Genomic DNA, 18,308 nt, shown 5'->3' on the forward strand with positions numbered 1-18,308 from the left:
ACACCAACAAATACAATATACTAAAGCAAGGCTTTCCATATCCTATTGTACGGCCTGGAAGCCCAAAACTTACATCTGTCTAAAAATAAAATACATTTAGCACACATCAATGCATAGCCACAATGATTAACAATACAGAATTAGAAGCTTTAACAACACTATCATTTCTTACCCTGTATATATATCTGTACACATACATACAGACATACATACAGTGGGAAGAAATGATATGCATTATAAAAAATGAAAACATGAAAAAGCAACACAAAAAACAGTTACATTAAGTACATTTCTTTATTTAACTTACCATTACTTGCCCCCACCGACTCCCGTTGATCAGCTTACTCACGAACCAATCCACGACACCATCCACGACACCATCCAGGAACAAATCCACGACACAATCCAGGAACAAATCCACGAACCAAACCAGGAACCAATCCAAGAACAAGTGCAGGAACCAATCCAGGAAGCAAGCCACGAAGAAATCCAAGAAACAATCCACGACACGATCCAGGAACAGGAACCCATAAAAGAAAAGAAAAAAACAAATTAAACATTAAAATAATAAAACATGACAATCAAGGGTTGTACTAGTTTTATTCTTAGTGAATCTGTATTACAATACCTTGTTCCGGGGTCTTCTTGACATCCGGTGCCACGCCCTGGTCTTCAATCTTCAGGAGGAGGTCCGTCCTCCTCGGCATCTGCCTTCAAAATGAGACGACATAGGCTTTTATAGGCCTATGACGTCACATTTGTCGTCATATGGTTCCCACGGCCCTGATTGGGCCGTGAAAACCATGTGTTTTGGCCGATGTAAAAAAATTGATGACGTCACTTAAAGGCAATGCCAGCACAGCCAATCAGAATGGCTTTGCTGCTATTGCCTTTAAGAAAACGTCATGAAATGACACATGGCCGGACTCACATGGTAAGCCAGCCAATCAGAGCGTGGGAACTCCATCCCTACTCTGATTGGTTCAAGTACCATGTGAGTCCGGCCATGTGGATTTTTGTTAGGCAATTGGTTTTTATTTCACTGAAGATGTTATGCATAACTGTTGTAGGCATTGCAGGATGGCTTCACCCCTTAATTACCTTTCAGGTTAGTACCCGATAAGGTGATTAAGGGGTTCAGTGTTATGTTAATGATATTGAAATGTTGTGGCTATTTCTAATGTTGGCAACGGACCCCAAGGATGATGCTGGCGACGGAGACTTCTTATTGATGAGGTTAGTACAATTTTATTTACATTTTAACGTTATTGAATGTGTTTAATAATGGCCAAATAATGTATTATCCCTATGTGGATAATAGTTATTTGGCACATTATTGTACTGTATGTGCTGGGGGAGGGGGTATTAGGCCCAAGGGTATTTGGTAGGACTCCCCTGTGGGTATTGGGTGAGGGTGGTTGGGGGGCTTTGTGGGGGAGGGTATGTGGGTGATGGTGGCTTAACCCCTTAATAACTGTAGCGGTTAATAACCGCTATGGTGATTAAGGGGTTAGGGGACATTAATTTGGATGTTGTAATTCTTGTGTTTGTTTTGCAGAAGCGGATGGGGCATGGGCAGGATGAAGATGAGGATGGCCTTCATCGTGGCAGTGGGACATGGGTGAGTGCTATATGTATTTAAAGTCTTTATTGTTGTGTAAGTATTGTAAATGGACAACTGCACTATTATCCATTTGTGGATAATAGTCATTCTTCCCATTACTATACTGTATGTTGTGTATTGCTGCTATGTTTATTGGGGGCATTTGTCCCCAATAAACATGCTACTATGCGTTAACCCCTTCATTGCCTTAGCGGCTATCCGCTATGGTAATGAAGCAGCATTAATGTATTTTAATAATATTGTGCGGAAGCAGGAGGCCCCCTGAGCTGAAGCGCATTTATTTGTGGCTCAGAGACCCCCTGCCTCCCGAGTTACAGGCCCCGGTTTGGGCCATCGGTTACAGTGTGGACGCCATGTTTATTGTGGGGACGCTATAAACATGGCGGCGACACTGCCACCCGATGACACATACCGGGGCCTGTAACTCGGGAAGCAGGGGGTCCCTGGTCCACAAAGCAATGCGGTTCAGCTCAGGGGACCCCCTGCTCACTGTACAGTATAATTAAAAAGACATTCATGCTGCTTCATTACCGTTGCACATAGCCGCCAAGGTAAGGAACGAGTCTTTATTGATGTGTGTGTGTTTTATTTATACTATACATGTGCAGAGGGTCTCCGGAGCAGAACAGCGTTGGTTTGAGGTCCGGGGACCCCCTGCCCCCCGAGATACAGGCCCCTTTATGGGGTGCCGGTATCCCTCTGGTTTGTTTACAGGCCGCGGTCACGTGATCGGGACCTTTAAACGCCGAGGGATACCGGCACCTCATAAAGGGGCCTGTATCTCGGGGGGCAGGGGGTCCCCGGACCTCAAACCAACGCGGTTCAGCTCCGAAGACCCCCTGCACATGTAGAGTATAAATAAAAGTTGTTTTTAAATACTTTTTTTGGTGCCGAAGTTTGCGCTGAGAGAGCGGCTTGTCTCTCTCAGCTGCAAACATCTATCGGCACCAAAGGCTTATCGGGAGCCTTATCGGGAGCCAGGCTGTATCGCCACAGCTCATCGGCAGCTTTGCTTTCGCAGTGCTTCAGCAGGGATCGGAAGGATTCGGCCCTTACTGAATACTGCGAGGGCAAATCGCCCAAAAAATACATTTTCGCAATTCGTGCCGAAAATTTTGTATCGGGGCTTTCTGCATGAGGCCCAAAGGCAGATTTGTTTGGGAAACAAGCGTTCTTAAAACTACAACAAAAACAGCTCATTGAGAAAAAAAATAAGTCAAAATGAAGTGTATTTAACAAATAGAAACTAGGTACCCATGTTTGTCCCATTCTTTTGAATAATTTCAGTGTGCAGCAGTCCCTAATTATGGCCATAATGACCTACGGACAGTGATATAAAGTGTTAGTTCCACCGACCGACACTGAAGACTTGGGGGCTCCCGTCTTACTCTACAGGAAATCCCCAGGCACCAGTCTTGCCCAAGACACATCATGTATCCATTATTTTTTTTTACTCTCTTCTTATCTTTGCTGCAGGGCAGGCCTGGCAAATCGCAGAGAGGTACTGTGGGTTGCCATTTCCTTCAGTAATCAATGTGGTAGATTTCTAATTGAAAACAGATCATGTGCTGTAGGTAGTACAGGCGCAACGGAAGTACGTCAGTCACCCCTGGAGGGGAACGTGCAGCCGGGAGCAGAGGGGACGGATCATCGTGAGTATCCACTCCATCCGTTAGCTGTCGCATCTGCAGCCGCTCGCCATACATTGGGAACGGGACTGCACACAGCTTCAACCCCATACCTCCATGAGGCTTTTTCCTTGCCCCACTCATCAATTATATACAGGCTAACAGCCACAAGGGTTATCCTTTAGTCGCCAGACGGTTCTTCTTTGCATGCGCTGTAGGTATTTATAAAATCAATCATAAAGCTATCATTGGATTAATGGGGTTAAAGTCCACGCTGTAGAGGGAGAGGGGGATTGGCCCGGTATTAAAGGAGTTGCACCCCATATGGCCACCCCCTGACCTCACCAGGGAGGCAAGGGGTTAACTGGACTGCAGTCCAGGAATGTGGTTTTTACCTTGCTGTAACATGAAAATGTGTGTTCCCCTGTTCTAGTGTATTATCACCATGTAAGTGTCTGCACCACACACACTGGGATCCATGTGGGAGGACAAGAGTTAATAGTTAGAAAGTGATTATAACCCTTTGTTTAATTTTCCCGCATTTTCAGGCACCATTTTGCAGAGTCCCATAGGTCGCCATTGGAGCTCCATTCATTTCAATGGCGGATCTAGCGGTTTTGGACCCGTTTCCCTCGAAGACCAGCAGGTGGCGTCCGAGAGGAGGAGCGGCGGTTTCCCATTGTAAGTCAATGGGCCCATTGACTTCAATGGAGATTACTCGACGGCGATCTCCAGGAATAGGTTGTCAGCCGTCCAAACTGCAAAACCGCAAAGCGGAAACATTATCTGAAAAAGAGCTTTCATCACTAATACTCAAGGTCAACGACAAGTGGCGTGGGAATCTTAGGTTCTAGGGCACCCAGGAATAAAATTCTTTTTGCCCCTAGGCATCCCCACACTTGACCACCACCGGTCCAAGAATCCAGGACCCCCAGAAAGGGTCGCGCTGGCAAAGCGGGTCGCGCCATAGGCTTCATTGGCGGCGAGAGGAGCAGAGCGAGAAAACGGCTAAGTCCAAAACCCTGAAAAGTATAAGCCCATATCTCCGGTTCTGGAGGGACCAGAGGGCCGGAGTTTGGAGTGCCTGCAGTCCCTGTTCCGGCATGACTGCAGGTCCATTCCCGACCCTCTCCGACCAACCCGATGGAGTATGGACCACCGTAAAGGTTCGTGAGTTTTCCCATAGACCTCAATGGCGGCAGTTCCCCATTGACCGGCTATGGCGGAGACGTCAGATAGACTTCAACGGCGGCGGTGCCCCATTGTAAGTCTATGGCGGCGGTACACATAGGCGCCAATGGCGGAGTTTCCCCATTGAAAGTCTATGGCGGAGGAGCCCTTTGTTTTCAATGGGAAAGAAGTTAAAAACCGAGATTTATTTTACAGCGGAGAAATTTGTAATAAAGAAATAAACGGTTTAACTTGTATTTGCATATCTCCGGTTCTGTGGGTCGCAGCGGGCTGAAACTTAGCCACTATGGTGAGTCACTTCCAGCATGAAGAACTGGGTCGTTTTGACCTGCTGGGCCCCACAGAACCGGTTATTTTAATATGTCTGTATATTAAAAACTATATTGTGTTTCAAAGCGGGGACAAAAGCCCGCGAAGATTCCTGCACACTGAGGAATGCAAATGGTCAGGGGGGCGACCTAATGTCTACGAAACAGACCCCTGATCAAATGCTCAGTCTCTCTAACTGTTTACATGAGGGCAGAGAAGTGCAGGGCTTGAGTGGTTTGTATTGTTCTTTCATATATATATATATATATATATATATATATATATATATATATATATATATATATATATATATATATATATATATATATAAATAAATAAATCTCGGAGGGTCCTGGATTGCATACTAATGGTTTCGACTTATGGAAGGCTAAGAATATTAAAGATATTGGGGATTTGCTACTCAAAAAGCTAGATTAATCAATTTCGGGGAATTTTGTTATAAATTATTGTTTTACAAGTCTGTCAGTTTGTAAGGCAGGTGTCATTGGGCGAGATTTTCTCACAATGCACAGTATTAGAAGAGTTATGTAGAAACGGTAACTATCAAAGGGGGCTTATCTCTATTTTATACTGAAATTTCACCCCCTTGGACATAAATGTCTCCTACACCCATCGTTATATGGAACAATGGGTCCACGATTTTCAGACAGATTACGTGGGAGGACTGGGAAGATATTTGGGATAATGCAACAAATACATCCATCTGCACAATAACAAAGGAAAATATATATAAAATTATCTTTAAGATGACATTATACTCCTCAAAGACTAAGTCAGATCTTCCCAGGGACCACGAGTCTCTGTTGGAGAGGATGTGGAGGTGTGGGGGAGATGGCCCATATCTGGTGGTTCAGTCCAAAAATACAGAGATTTTGGGTAATGGTGCAGAACCTAATACAATAATTTATTGAGATAAGGTTCCCCCTAGACCCATTTACACTGGTGTTGGGGAAACCTCTTCAAAATTAAAATCGAAACACAAGTAAACGATTGCTGCATGACGCTCAATTGCAAGGGAATGGGAAAAAACATCTAGAAGAGAGATTATCCAGAGATGATTATCCATGAGGTTCAAACAATGAAAGATTAACAGCGTTTTTAAGACATAAAACAAGAAACTTCCACAAAGTCTCTGAGCCATGGTCCTCAAGGGGAAATCCATGATTATAACTGGGCAGAGAGTCGAAATCATAATTAGAGATTTGGTTGTGTGTTGTGGTTTTTATTGCCGGATTTTTATTCTACGATGCTAATGTTATATTTTGTGGTTCTTCTCCCCCGCCCCCCCCCCCCCTTTTATTTTCTGTATCCTTTCCAACATTTTAAAAATATTAAAAAAAAGTTACAAAAAAACCCTCAACATATATGACTCATCAGTCCAATTCCCGTGTATGTGGTCCTGCGCATTTAAAAAGTAAATGTAATAAGAATAGAACATGCAGTTAGCAAATGGTAACAGTACCAAAACTATGACTGTAATTGGAAAGTGTAGGTGTGATGATGACGCGTTATCTTTGCCATCAATTAAAAGTAGGTTGCCTAGCAATGTGACCCCTGAGTCATCAAATGTGTTTTTAAAGAGTCTGCTCTGCGGTCTAGGGCTGACTGCAGTGTTATAAATGTATGTTACCCTGTGTTCAGATGTTCCTGGGGGAAATAAAGGCTGCTAACCTGTGTTTAAGGGGTTAATTGGAGACGTACGCCTGGGATTGTGAAGAATACAGAATTATAACACTGCCTTAACCCAAGACTCAAGTGGATACTTGACTTGTGGTTAAATAAAGCCCGCATATCAAAAGCTTATCCAATTAAAGATATAATTTTAGTTAGGGAGGGACTTGCTTTCTGAAATTTTATATGCAGAGGGTTAGAAGGGAATCATGTAGATTGAGATGGTTTTAAAATTTGTAGCATGTGTATAAATGCATAAATAGATCTAGCTTGGTTTAGGTACATTTAGAATGTTATGTGATTTAAGTGCCAGTCAAAGGGACAACAGATGCACCAAGAGCATGTGTGTTTAGCATTCCAGTGGAAGGCATGTATATCTGAATAGCCAGGCTTCTGAGATAGCTTGTATACAAGATGTATACAAAAGTCCAGAGCTTCAAAGGGACATTTGTCCCAGAGGTGCGATCGATTGGGTTAGCAGGAAAGACCAAATAATTTGTTATCCCTTCCGTGCTAATTGAAGCCCCGATATCCTTAGATCAAAAGCGTCCCTTTGGCCTAGCTAGATTGAGCGGTATTCATTAAGAAAGCAGGATGGCATATGCTAAGTGGCAAGTGGCTAGTGGGGGGAGATTAAATTTTTGTTGCACATTCTCAGTCACTGTTCTGAAGCCAGGAGTTATCCACCTGGCAAAAGTATGTGAGTGGCCAGGGAGGAAATTCCCACACCACAGATTGGCTACACATTTTAACAGATGGGACAGGGGAAGTTTAAAAAAAAAAAAAAAGCTCATGCAGTCAGTCAGAGTTAGATTCATCAGCTCCATCTAAGAGTTTCATCTAAGGGTTCAACCATGTACCGAAGATTCATCTGAGCTACAGTGTGCAGTGCAAGGACAGAACTAAATTATTTCATTTGGCAGAGTTATAGGGCTGGCAAGTTGCGCCCCTAGCCAAGGACTATTACACAGCTCATTTTGTGCAGTAAACCCACTTGTGGGAATTCCTACCTGGAGACCGGATTTCAGAGACTTTCGTTAAGTGGACATTTTATTTCATTTTACCCCGTTCCCGTAAGTGATTATGATATTTTTGTAATTCAAGCTGTGTGTGTTCTTTATGTAAATAAACACAATTTATTTTATTTCACGTTTTTATTCAATCAAGGATCCAGATGGTAAAGTGTTAATAAACTTGGTCTACCGTGATAGTAGGCAGTAGCAAGAACTTACAGGATACAAACGAAAACACTGATCTCTACAAACTGACCTTCAGTACCAATTAATGTACTTAATTGCGATGAACTTTGGCTTCATTCTGCGGCGATTTTTGTTTCAATGCTGTAAAATGGAGTAATTTGGCAGCGTACCCTAGTTCCAGGACTAACAGTCAATCCAAGATAACAGATCTTGCACTATGAGCCACCACACACTGCGTCCATCAGGTAAAGCCAACAGAATTCCAAGCAGCAGGAGAGGTGGCTTTACTTTTTAATAATATTCACTCAATGTACAGCTCAGTGCATATAGATTTGTAGGTTGTGCAGCCAAAGTACTTGGACTAGGGCTTTGAGAGAGAAAATACATCAAGTGCAAGTAGTTCAAGATGAGCCCCGGTGTTGTAACACATATACCCACATACCATACACACGCACAGTTGATCAATGTGACAATCTGCCCTGTCCCAGACTGTGGAGACTTTCTTGGGCTCCAAAGAGACTGAATGCAACTGGGCCTCCCAAAAAGAGAGTTATATCCAATATAATAAACATTTTAAAAGTACACACATGATGGGCGCACAGGTACATTATTAATGCACTTGGGGCCTAGATTCGCAAGTTCAGTTAAATTCGTTAAAAATAACAAGACGTTGCCTCTTCACTCGGGCAACAGCTCTATTTCACAGTCTGGCTGGGAGTAACACCACAGTTAGGTATGACTTAAATAACGTAGCATTATTTCCCAGTGTTAACCTTAACAGACCATAGTGAATCTGGGATGAATATCTGCTTTAATGAATACTGCGTTACTATTGATGTGCTAGTTAGGTTAACGTGGTTAAAATAGGCCAATTCAGGGACTACTATTACCTGACTTCCCCCCACAGGGGATAGTGTGGGCCTTATTACCATTACTTTGATCCTTATTTCAGTAGGTGTCATCCTGAGCAGACTCTCTCTACAGTGTGGAGGTTGTGTTGCATGTCGTACTCTCCTTATAATATATAACTCACATTCCATGACTGCTGAAAATGGCGTTCTAGCTTCTCTATAGCAATGCGTATTGTATATACATCGTGCCTACTTTGATTCTTAAAAGCAGCAATCCTACTTTTTTTTTATTATTGAACTGCGTTAATTTCAGCTCCGGGGACCCCCTGCTTCCTGAGATACTTCTCTGTATGGAAAGAAAAAAAAGATGTCCTCCGGCGCGTTGTCTCAAGTAAATTCGTTTTAGTCCAAAATAAGAATAAGAAGATAGCAATGTATCAATACAGGTTAATTAACCCTTAAAGTTCATACATTTGAATTCATGCACTTACAATTTTGCATAGCTTGTGTTGTAATTATTTTCCTATCCGGAGTGTCAGAGGTTAATCTAGGCAGGCTAGGTCTCCAATACATATAGAGTTGAAATAGAAGAGAGAAAAGATCATGGCACAATAAATGTATTACAAAAGACTAGATTAAGAACAATATTGCACTTACAGCCAGTAAAATAAAAAACAGCGTTTTTGGATAGCTTCCCAGCGTGGTAGTAACTCTTTGCTTTGATGGTAATGTTGCTCACATATTGTAGAGTCTACGGTCCCCTTCCGCTGTGTGTCCGCTGCGCCCGTCACCTCCGATTTCCTTGGGGGGGGGGGGACACTGCACCTCTCCTACTCCCCTGTACCTTGCGCATGGTCAGAGGTGCCAGGAGGAGATATTACAGCAGCAGCAGTATAATTCACACTTGTATTCGCATACAAGTGAAGGGAAACAAAAGAAAACAGCGCACAACGCCAAATAGTGAAGCAAATTCAACAATATATTATAGATTTAAAAAGGGGGTAATATATCTGCGTACATAAAAAAGGTTGGTAAAAGGCATGTAGTGTGTATCACACTGTTTACCACTCGGCTGTTAGCTGTAGATTCAGGTGCTTGCTTCCCTCTGCTGCTGCAGCTCAGTTGATTCTGGGGCAGGACGTCAGTCTTTTCACTCCCAAGGGGATTTCCCTTCATGCAGCCAGGTTCAGCAGCTGGTACTGGGGCTCGGTGAAATCGCTCCTGCTTCCTAGCCGATATGAAGCAGCTCCTGTACCTTGGCAGGTGTATCCTCTGCAGAGAGGTTAAAACGCAGCTTGCTGCTGTCTTCACAGCAGTGGTGGATTCAATAGGGAAGTTTGAACAGTCTTACAGAGTCTTTCCCTGAAGAAGTAGTTAATTCTACGAAACTAGTTGGATGTAACATTCTATTGCCTTATATCTGCTTACATTGGCCTTTGTCTATGTGTTGGCCTGTCCTGTTTTTATTTCATCCTGTGTGCTGTTTTGGACACTTGTGAGAGACTCTGTAAGACTGTTCAAACTTCCCTATTGAATCCACCACTGCTGTGAAGACAGCAGCAAGCTGCGTTTTAACCTCTCTGCAGAGGATACACCTGCCAAGGTACAGGAGCAGCTTCATATCGGCTAGGAAGCAGGAGCGATTTCACCGAGCCCCAGTACCAGCTGCTGAACCTGGCTGCATGAAGGGAAATCCCCTTGGGAGTGAAAAGACTGACGTCCTGCCCCAGAATCAACTGAGCTGCAGCAGCAGAGGGAAGCAAGCACCTGAATCTACAGCTAACAGCCGAGTGGTAAACAGTGTGATACACACTACATGCCTTTTACCAACCTTTTTTATGTACGCAGATATATTACCCCCTTTTTAAATCTATAATATATTGTTGAATTTGCTTCACTATTTGGCGTTGTGCGCTGTTTTCTTTTGTTTCCCTTCTCTTAGTGTGTGTGGGGTGCTGAGCCACCCCTGCGTTTACAGCTGCAGACGCCATTATCCCCAACACGGTTATGTGGCACTTATTATTTAATGTTTAACTACCTCACTGTGGGAGTTGTGGTTTAATTTTTTATACATTTTTTATCACTAAATTGATGGTATAGTCACTGCACTGTATATATTTATACATTTAAACTTTATAGGTAGTTAGGTAGTAGCGCACAGTTTTTTTTTTTTTGTATTCGCATACAAGTGACTGCAGGGCCAGCAGCCAAAAGCTTCAGCAGAGGGGAATCCTCACCACATGTCACACTTTGTAGGGAGCTACGGTGGCTCAGCAAGTCCAAAAATCTAACATGTTTCGCCAATGCTTCATCAGAGATAACTCTCTCCTGGACTCTGGCTGCTGAACCTAAGTATATCTATATTGGACTCATTACCTTCCTCCGTTAGCACTATTACGTTTGTTATCACTGTATATTTGTAATTAACTCCTTTACATTAGGTTAGTGTTTAGCGCTGCTTTTTTTCTTTTGCCCATATCTCTGTATGGGGTGCCGATAACAGCTCCGGATTGGCTGTGTGTGGGGAGCAAAATGGCGGCTTAAATTTCCTGCATCACACGGGCCAATAGGAAGCCATGACATCATCTTTTGGGCTTCCTATTGGCCTGTGTGACCGGGACCTTTAAACCTGTGGAGCTGCTACCGGCTCCCCTTACAGCGGTAAGAATCTCGGGAGCAGAGGGTCCCCGGAGCTGAAATCAACTCTGTTCTGCTCCGGCGACCCTCTGCTTTCCACCTATTAAAAATCCCAACATGTTCAGCTGCTTTTAGTTAATGGTTTACATTGTAGCGTCCAGCCTGAATATTTATCTGTGTTTCTTTTCATCTTTGGCTCTTGTAGTTTTTAAAATACTAAAAATTATATTTGAAAACATGTATATACATATACACACAGTATGAATGGGTATATACCACGTACACATGTATAATTTAAGGAGGTGCCACAAACCCTAAATACCCCCATTAAAAGGATAAACAAGATTTCCTTCTAAAAACACTGTACCATCGATTTTTACCTTTTAAACAAAATATATTTTGCTTTCATTTTCACACAGATAAAAGTCAGTGTACATCAGCAAACAAGCAAAAAGGTAGCACAATGTCTGTGTTTTAACAGGTACAGGATAAGAAAGACTTGCTTATCTGGGCACTGAGAAACATTGCGGTGTTATAGAAGACCCATCTAATTCCACTGATTAATGTGGGATGCTCTATCCAGCGCAGCCTCAGCTTTGGGAAGGGCTGGTAGCTCATTTGGGAAGGATTGCTACAGGGCTGCATTTAAATACACTCTCCCCGTTATAATAATCTTGCTGGTAAAACAAATAAAGCACATTTTATAGTACATGGCATAACAACATTTTAAAAAAATGTTTTCGCCATTCTGCACTGTAACTTCAAATAACTCTTGTTAATGTGTCCATGTTTTTATTGCAGGGTCGTTCTTTTGCTATTGACGGAGCTTTATACCCTACTACAAACATCCCACATTTTTTTTAACACTACTTTAAAAGTGTAATTTTTAGGTATAGGTACTGTAGGGTTGTGATATTTGAACTGGTTCCCATTACAATAATCTTGATAAGCGCATATGAGCAGGGTTTGCTCGGTGTACGTGCTATACAGCAAAGAAGATTAGTTTTGCTTGGACTCGCTGGTTTGCCAAATTAAGATTTTCTTCATTAAATGGGTGCAAATGAATGTCCCACCTTTCAATATATATCAAATAGTCCACAGCACAGTTATTTTCTTCATTTAATCAGAGACATATAGAAAACATTTGTTACAACATAATTTCAGTCATGAGGTTTGCATCATTCAGGCATATAGAATGTAGTTATAGAGTGGAGAATCTGTAGCTTGGTGATATTAAAGGATTCTGAATTCTAGAAACTAAAATGCAATCTTGATACATTTCTCTCAAACAGTCTAAACATAGCAGTCATCTATTTCTCTGTCAGCTCAAAATATTCTTAGTCAATCATCAATGTTTAAACCAATATTCCTTCATTTTCTTTGATGTAGAGCAATCTCTTTGTTCTGTCACCAAGTAACTATAGTTAATCCCATGTTCCTTATCTTTTTAAGACCTAACTCCATTGTATTGTCTTACTAACCAACCCTATATCTATTTAAATAACCTTTGAATTCAAACTCTTGCAACTTAGTAGACTAAACATTTCTACACCTGGCTGTCTTCAGCAGGAAATGTTATCTTACTAAATGAACCAGTTACATACATGCTGAATATATATGTGTATATAGAGAATATAGCATAATTAATATTTAGGATGATTTCAAGCCTATCTTCATATGACATTGTTTTTATTAATATACAGTACTGTATTCTATCTATCTATCTCAATCTTTTTGTTAGCTTTTCAATAAAACTTCCTATACAGTGACTGTTTTTTAATTATGATGTAGGGCCACTGTATTTCTGCTTGTAAATGTAAAGTTTTCTGGCCAAAAAAAAAAAAAGGTTCCCATGTTATTCATGGGAATAAATGGTTGTGCAATGTGTATATTAGAAGTTAAAAAGAGGAACTTTAAAACAAAAGTAAAGTGCTAAATATGTTTACTTTACAGAGGACGTTAGCTGCACAAGGTGCACACAGCAATGGACAGCAAGGTGACAAAGCAGCATTTCCTCTTGCCCGGTTTGCTGTTTATTTTATAATAGATGCAGCAGTTCTTTACATTTAAGGCAATGCAATTACCAAAGCCGGCGATCCATCCGTTTTCCTGTAGTCGATCTGCGAAGATCCCAGGGCTCACAATATGGCTGCCTATTCATAAAGAGGAAGTGCTCTGGCTTGCTAATTAAAAATCATTAAAAAGAGCATAAAGCGTGGGGGGGAAAAAAACAACAAAAAGCAGTAAGTATTATCTAATTATTCTAATACACAACTGATTTATAAAAAAAAAACAAATAGGATGTTTAATGAAATGCTACTTTTACCACATCAGCAACATTTTCCGTCCTAAACTCAAACTGATCATGAAGGTGCATGAAGGTGCATGAAGATGCACCCTTAGGCTACGGCCCCAGTCACTGCGTGCACGCGCACATCGGAGCACCTGGCGTCGCGTGCACCAGTTAAAGCCGCGATCTGAGGTCCTAGGGTCACCATGGGACGCATGGCAGGGGGAGCAAAGACAAGATTTTGGGTGGGGGCGCAGCCATGACGTCACGCGGCTGGTTTGACCTCATTGGCTGAACCGCCGCGGTGGCCACCGCGCCAAAGGTCAAATATCTTGACTTTTGAAAATGTGGTCGCGCATCGCGCTTCCTGCAGGCGCGCGCAAGTAGTTACTTGGGCCAGCCCCGTAGAGGGTCGTACTTTGTGTGCGCCGTGCACGAGCCGCGGTCAGCAGGGACAAGGCCTTACTGTCTGCGCCCCAGGGCTCTAACAACTACAATAACGAGTATAATTAGCAGAAGCAGTGCAGCAAAATCCCTGATACTTTGAACTCAATGGTTCTAAAAACAATGATATCTGCTAAAGGTGCAATTGTGATGGTATTTTTTTTTCATGTTATAACAGAGACCATTGTGGGGATATTCTTTATTAACAAGGAGACTTCCAGTTGTGCACGAAGACTTCCTAAAGTAGGCATTGACAACAGGCATAAGAAAAAAGACTCGTAACTACATCAAGGTACCGAACCTACGTTGGATTTAATAGGTTAATATTGTTTTCCAGTAAGGGCAAATTCATAAGTAGTCTTGGCTTTTTTCAGTTTGTATTTTATAAAGTTGTAACTTAATAAAGAAGACCGTAGCAGGACCAGTGTATATCCTTTATCTATACACTGGGGGTAAGGGAGAGGGGAACCCTCGTTCAGCCTATATGCGAATATTAGTATATTGGAGGAGCGGTGCTAATCTGGGATAATGGTTTATAACCGTGTTTCCCAACTCTAGGCCTCAGGGAACCCCAACAGGTCAGGTCTTAAGATTTCCCTGCTCCAGCACAGGTGGCTCAGTCAAAATGACTGAGCCGCTGATTGACTCAAAAAGCACTCAAAACATCCAGAGCTAATAGTACCAGTGAAATGAGTCATGAAAGCGTTAATACTTCAATATATCATAAATCTTTAAAATAGGTTTCAATTCAGAAGTGTGACAGCGATCTACATATAATGTGTAGTGATAAAATAAAAATGATGATAAAAGTCCACTGTCTGCCTGATCCGCTATATATCTATACAGAGTTGGAGGGCAGGAACTCACTAGGTGAATATATATAATATATATTTTTTTTATTATTATTTTTGGAAGAAGACTGTATCCAGACAAGCAGTGTAAGGGGCGCCCCCATGGACTTAGCTAGATTCGCATATGTAGTAGAGCAAGATGTGTGTTCATTTCCAATAAACATATATTATAAAGTGCGTTGTATTAACATGTTAGATTCTTTATACTGGAACTCTGAAACGTATATAATTCCATTTACTGTAGATGTTAAGGAGATTTCACCAGCAACAAAAGGAAAGGGTTCTTTACAGTAAAGGCAGTTAAAATGTAGAATTCATTACTCATGTAGACTGTGATGGCAGATACAATAGATTTGTTCAAAAAAAGGTTGGACATCTTTTTAGAAAGGAAAGGTATACAGGGATATACCAAATAAGTATATTCTTGGAGTCAGGAAAGAATTTATTTTTCCCCTTAATGGTTTTTTTTGTTTGCCTTCCTCTGGATCAATAAGTAAGTATAGATATAGGATAAAGTATCTGTTGTCTAAATTTAGCATAGGTTGAACTTGATGGACGTACGTCTTTTTTCAACCTCATTACTATGTAACTATGTTATATAAGGGAATATGGTGCAATTGTTTCCTTTTAACAGTCAATTTTTTCTTAACCTTCCTATTTAAATGAACATGATGTGGGTTAATATGTTCTATACAAAAGATCTAAAAAATAACTTAACATACCGTATATGTAATTGGCTCAATAGGAAGTTAGTTTTAAGAGACTATAAAGGGCTCTGCAGAAGTGGGTATGGATGATGATCGTAAGTATGGGAGATGTGTCACCTCTGTTGAAGGGTGTGATGCTAGAGAAAGGAAGATACATCTCTATGAAAGAAAACCGGAAGCGTGAGTATTAACCAACATAGTGTGGAGGAAGTTACCTAGGGTCAGGGAGAGTATCTTAACTATTATACATATATGTAATCACAATGTGAATAAAATGTGTACATCAGTCTTTGTTTAAATTTGGCGCCTGACACACCCGCTTCTAATGGTTAGGTTAGGTTCCACTAAGCCACTTATAAGTCAAAGGCTCAAAGTTATTGTTTACTTCAAATGCCCATCCTTTGTCTTTTATAAACAATAAATGAAAACAGAAACATTTGTAATAATCTTGAGGTACTTTGACATGCAACATTTCCCCTGGTATGGGGGAAATCCCTCCTTGGACCAAACTGGACTAATTGCAGTGACATGTTTTAAGGGTTAATTCTGGGTGATTGTAGATATATATATATTTTTTTTTATATATATATATATATATATATATATATATATATATATATATATATACACACACACACACTAAAGGTCAACATGAAGTATACAGTATTTCAATAATTTTTTTAAGTTATTCTTGAACACTGGGTGTTCAGCAAGAATTTCCTCCGCCAGAGCCCCTCTGTCTCTCCTCCAGCCCTTTTCTTTATTGGCTGTGTGGCGAGAACAGGGTGGGCTAAGGGTAAATAAAACACTTAATTGAAATGTATTTTGTAACTCCTCAAAAAAACATATTGAGTGAATTTAGACTTGAGTGTGACTCCCACAGTCAAAATCAAAGCTACAGTTTATCCTAGACCTCTGTAGAAATACAACACGTCACATACGCACATTACTTATTGAAGCAGCTTGAAGAGGCGTCATTGAAATGGAAGTATGGGTCTATTACGGGCAGAGCTTTCAGGCACAGCCAGCAGAAGAACTGATAGCAGCACGTGCACGTCATCTTGTTACATCCATCAATTTTCTGTTTTGAAGAAAAACAAACAATGACAATAATATTAATCTGCACTGTTCGCGTGCTGCCGCCATGTACCATTATCACAGAGCGTTGAATTGATGGGCAACATAGAAATCACAAATAATGCCAACATCACAACAACCAATAACCGACAATTAAATTGTTTTTATATTCTCCAGGTGCCCAGAAATTCATGCATGTCGGAGGAGAAACGAAAGAGAAAGAGATAGACATGAGGGGGAGAAACGAGAAAGAGAGAGAGACATGAGGGAGAGAAACAAAAGAGAGAGAGAGAGACATGAGGGGGAGAAACGAAAGAGAGAGACATGAGGGGGAGAGAGAGAGAGAGAGAGACATGAGGGGGAGAAACGAAAGAGAGAGAGACATGAGGGGGACAAAAAAGGGAGAGAGACATGAGGGGGAGAAAAGAGAGAGACATGAGGGGGAGAAATGAAAGAGAGAGAGACATGAGGGGGAGAAAAGAGAGAGACACGAGGGGGAGAAAAGAGAGAGAGACATGAGGGGGAGAAAAGAAAGAGTGAGACATGAGGGGGAGAAAAGAAAGAGAGAGAGACATGAGGGGGAGAAAAGAAAGAGAGAGAGACATGAGGGGGAGAAAAGAAAGAGAGAGACATGAGGGGGAGAAAAGAAAGAGAGAGACATGGGGGGAGAAAAGAAAGAGAGAGAGACATGAGGGGGAGAAAAGAAAGAGAGAGAGAGACATGCAAGGGAGAAAAGAAAAAGAGAGAGAGACATGAGGGGGAGAAAATAAAGAGAGAGAGACATGAGGGGGAGAAAAGAAAGAGAGAGAGAGAGAGACATGAGGGGGGGAAAGAAAGAGAGAGAGAGACACAAGGGGGAGAAAAGAAAGAGAGGAGACGAGAAAGAGAGAGCAGAGAGCAAAGAGAGAGAGAGAGATGAGGGGAGAAAAGAGAAAGAGAGAGAGAGATATCACTCTATTCTAGAATTCTAGCATTCTAGAATAACAATTTTTAAAAAAGCAGTCTTACCATCGCAGTGAAAGTCTTAACCTATTAAACATGACACTGCCATTATTTCAATTTGATCTTTGGAGGGTCTGCCTCGCTAATGAAGCATTGTAACTTGGTAATCTCAGAGTTCTGGTGCAGAACCAACTCTTTTAGCAGCCTCTATAGCAGTGTTTTTCCAATCAGGGTCCCTAGAAACATTACAAAACATCTGATCTAAGGTGTAGGGGGTAGAGAATCGCTACCAGTGTATGAAGGGTCATGGGTTCGATACCGGTATGGTAAATTTATGGTAAAATTATTATCTTATTTTAATTATAATGTATTATTTTATCTATTTTATAATATATAAGTTATTATATAAAATACTACATTATAAACTATACCATGCAGGATTGGAACCCATGACTCTTCATACACTGGTAGCAATTCTCTACCCCCTACACCATAGAATTGGTGTGATGTCATTGACTCTATTATCAAACTTAAGCTGCAGAGAGGAGAGAGCTGCAGAAGCTGGGTTAGTCCTTGTGCGGCATCCATTTCGCTTAAAAAAAAAGTCACGCTCATACTGCATTATTAGCGGATTTGCATTGTAGCGGATCGCGTTATAATGGGGTTGAGCTGTATTATGTAACGTGTATTACTGCTGTGAAGCGCTATGTACATTAATGGCGCTATATAATTAAAGATATACATATTGTGATGTCTCCGTCACAGTGCAGGATCTTCTGTCCCAGATTAAGGCAGGAAATTTAGTATTTCTCTATACAGGGTTTATTTACAAGGATAAATTATACACTAACAGGCCCATCGTCCCT

General features: G+C 41.4%; 1 protein-coding gene across 1 annotated transcript in view; it reads right to left on the minus strand.

Annotated features, from left to right (window-relative positions):
- Positions 1-12,226: 12,226 nt before the first annotated feature.
- The window catches only part of LOC142495505 (E3 ubiquitin-protein ligase RNF14-like), a 48,568-nt gene continuing 42,486 nt past the window's right edge, over positions 12,227-18,308 (minus strand). The window contains exon 7 of the mRNA XM_075601076.1: positions 12,227-16,504. Coding sequence (XP_075457191.1) covers positions 16,370-16,504 — 135 coding nt within the window. The 3' untranslated portion in view covers positions 12,227-16,369. The remainder of the gene's footprint in view (positions 16,505-18,308) is intronic.

The sequence above is a fragment of the Ascaphus truei genome, chromosome 5, assembly GCF_040206685.1.
Source record: "Ascaphus truei isolate aAscTru1 chromosome 5, aAscTru1.hap1, whole genome shotgun sequence".
Classification (NCBI taxonomy): Eukaryota; Metazoa; Chordata; class Amphibia; order Anura; family Ascaphidae; genus Ascaphus; species Ascaphus truei.